General features: G+C 42.1%; 1 protein-coding gene across 1 annotated transcript; it reads right to left on the bottom strand.

The window, feature by feature from the left end:
• Positions 1–334: 334 nt before the first annotated feature.
• On the bottom strand, positions 335–3,413 carry GDF5 (growth differentiation factor 5; the record flags this gene model as incomplete). Its single annotated transcript, XM_083873227.1, has 2 exons — positions 335–1,203; positions 2,780–3,413. The coding sequence occupies 2 exons, from the start codon at positions 3,411–3,413 to the stop codon at positions 335–337; spliced, it is 1,503 nt and encodes a 500-aa protein (XP_083729353.1).
• Positions 3,414–3,571: the final 158 nt, after the last annotated feature.

The following is a 3,571-nucleotide window of genomic DNA, read 5'->3' as shown; positions in this document are numbered from 1 at the left end:
AGCTCATTGATATCATCTCTATCCACTGCCTCAAGGCTAAAAGCAGGAGGTCTCAAGGTGTAGACATGTCATCTTCTCTGTCATGGACTTCATTTACAGTCAGTCCTGTGTTGCCAGCGGCACAAGGCCTTAAATCCAGCTGTGTGACAGCATCCAAATGCTACTGAAATATGTCCATGGAGAAAAATACAGAAACACTGGATTTATTGCTACATCATTGTAAACATACTTACCCTAGGGGTAAGTAATCTAGTTAACCTTGTTTGAGGAGAAGTTATGTCCAATGTGTCATATTACCTTCCATAACATATTTATATGAACAACAACTGTTCTGCTACCTACAACCACATGACTCCACCACCATGTCCTCATACTGCTTGTAGACCACATTGTTTGCAGAGTCAATGAAAAGGATGCTGATGGGGCTCAGCCGGGTTGGGACGCAGCAAGTCGGGGGGGTGGATTCGGGGTCCATTGAGTTCATTAATGTCTGTATAACTGCATGGTTGGTGGGCTCCAGGTGGGATCGGAGGGGGAATTCACAGAGCCCTTCACAGTGATATGCCTCATACTCCAGAGGGGCTATTATCCAGTCATCCCAGCCCATATCCTTAAAATTCACGTGGAGGGCTTTTCTGCTACACCTCGCCTTCAGATTCTTGGTGGGCCTCTTCCCTTGCCGTGTTGCTAGAGGAGCTCTTCTCTTCCGCCTCTGGTTGAATAAGTACTCATAAACAGTTTTGTCATCTTGGCCAGATCTAGCTTTGATTTCATTGAAGAATAAGTCTCTTTTTTTTGTCCTCCCAAATACCAAGAACAGAGCCTTTTCATTGACTTGTCTTCCTGTTCTATTAAATCCCACACTCCTGAGATCAACAGCTCTGCCCCTGTCAAAAGTTTCCAGTTCAAAACACAAGTTAACTAAGTTTTTAAAGTTTCTGAAAAGTTTCCAGATGTCAAACACTTCCCACTTGGGTGTATCAGTGATACTGACAGTCCGAGAGTCCAAAAGTGTTGAGGCTTGTCTGTTTGTAGAGCAACTAAATAATTTTACTTGGGAAGTTTTTCCAGAAGAATGAGACTTCCATGTATCAGAAGGTTTTTTTCTCAATATTCGAAGCTCTGCTCCCAGCAAACCATCTTTTTCTAATGCACTGATGTCAAAAATATATTTTTGTTTTCTTATAGTTGGTGCTCGCTCATCTAAAAAAAACACAGATTTTTAAATGTATATCAAGCACAGACCAACATCACTTATTCAGTTCTTAATGGTTATCCTGAAATTTGCTTATAAGTCTTGAAGTTAGCCAGAAATAGCAATTTTTGTCTAAGGGATCAACTCCATGCTGAGACTCAGAAGAACTCAGGGACTCATCAGAGAAATGAGTTTCTGAGTCTCCTTGTAGAAATCTCCTTTCTTTCACCAGTGGGCATTTTCTACCTTCAAAGTTGTGATTTGCCAGTTGAAAAATAATACTTTTTCAGGGCTGAGCATTCACAGAACCTATTCACCACTTATATCCTACTTAAATTACTGAAACAGAGCTTCAGTGATGGCCAGGCCTTATGCTGGTTCCAAATGTGAGCAAATTTACCTTTAGATAATACAATAGTAAATTAGTCCTTTAAAACCAGCATCCCCAGGGACTGCCAGACACTAGGATAATTGTCTAATTAACTAAACCCCACATGATTCACATTTTTCAAACTTGGCAGAAAAATATTCCTCCCTTTGTCCTGACCTTTACATTTGCTTGCTTCAGCTGGTGAGGAAAATGGCTGAGACCATCTTCCAGTGGCATGACATTAACAGTGCCTTCCAGTGGCAAGCTGGGAACCTGAAGGCAGCACTTGTGAGCAGCGTATCCCCCTTTCCCAGCGGCCAAGCTATTAGTGAAGAGATGGCAAAAAAATCCAGTCCTGGTGAGTCTTTCATCACCATGCCTTCACCAGCTGTGTTGCTTCCTTGAGAATGTGACAAAACTCTTACAAATGTCACTGGAAGCAACATGGGGCTCCCAAAGCAGGGTGGTGAGGTGAACATCATTTGTTGGGAGGCTGTTCTCCTGTGAAAGCAGACACTAACCCAAATTTCCAGAAGCGTTTGGAATGGGAATGTTGAGCTGCAAGTTCTGGAGTCCTGGATGTCATTACCCTTGGTAGCCTGCGCTGAGCTGTGGGCTCCTTCGTGCTACCTGAAACTTTTAAGCTAGTACAGATACACCCACCCCACAGGATAATGACTCCTGGGTCTGCAGTATAGTTCCTTACAATTCTACTTTGAACAAACCAGACTGGTCCTTTCATACTGAAACTTGTGGGGTTTTTTCACAGAATAGCTCTGCTCTTAGCATATTACATGTTTTTAGTTACATTATGTAGCTTTTAGGTACAGTATGTATGCACACTACAATCTAATGTTAGCTATTTCCACGAGCCAGTTTCCAGCTAGCTAGAAAGAAAATAAGACAAAAATGCAAAAGGTTTTTAAACACCTAAGCATGCAAAGACTGATTGATTTTCAACAATATGCATCTAAAATACTCCCTAAATGTTTTCTTTGGCTGACACACAACCACCTAGTTCTGCCTGTAAATGAGTTTTCCAAGATAAGGTAGGAGGACAAAATCTGCAGCAAAGCTGTGTGATTTCATTTACACTGCAAAGAGCTATTTGACTTTACCTAAGTATGATTATTTTCCAATACTCTCTGTATTTATAAACACACTCAGGCATCTCTCTCTGTTCACACTCACTCACACACAAGCTCCTTTCTTACCTTGTCCTTTGTCTATAAAGCTGGTTATTGTATTGGCAAGTCCAGCCTCCAGTTTTACACTTCCATTAACACCCTTTCTTTCTGCATCTGAGAGAGTCCTGTACAAAGAGAGCATGTATTCATGTGGCGTTATCGGGGGATGTCGGAAAGTTTCCTTAGCTTCCCTCTGGGTTACAGGCTCTTTAGTCTTTTTGGTTTTCAAAGAATCAGTGTCAGTACTGCTTGTGCCAGTTTTTTTCAAAGCCACCTTGCTGCTAAAATTTTGAACCTTTGGAGTCACTGTCCTTACTCCAGAAGGTCTGCTGGGGAGATGTCCTACCTTGCCCTCCGTGGCTGCTGTTTTTGAGGGAACCTTCTTTGAGTCATCATTCTTGGCCAGCAGAGCTCCAGCCTGAACAGCACTGCTTTTAGTCCTGGCCTTTGAGGTCCCAGCACTGTATCCATGGCTTGCCGTCCTCAGTGTACCTGCCCGTGCGGGGTGATTCCTCTCCTTTCCTTCAGGTTTCAAAAAACCTAGTTTAGATGCTGGATTACCCTGGCTTGCTTCAGAATTACTCAGCACTCCAGGAACTAGATCCAGAGACAGCCAAGTCAAATGCCAAAGCAGTAAAGTGAGAAAATGCAGGATTTTCATCCTCTGGTCTTCCTCTGAATGCCACTAAAGAAAAAATCAGAAAAGGTTCCTCCAGTTTGGCAGAAGAAAACATGAAAGAAATTAAAAACCAAAGTTAGCAAAAACGGTTTTCGTTTGAGATTAAAACATTTCAAATATCGTTGTTCAATACTTGTATC

The sequence above is a fragment of the Zosterops lateralis genome, assembly GCF_965231275.1.
Source record: "Zosterops lateralis genome assembly, chromosome: 16".
Lineage (NCBI taxonomy): Eukaryota > Metazoa > Chordata > Aves > Passeriformes > Zosteropidae > Zosterops > Zosterops lateralis.
The sequence above is the reverse complement of the archived record's forward strand: the minus strand, read 5'-3'. Positions and strand labels throughout refer to the sequence as shown.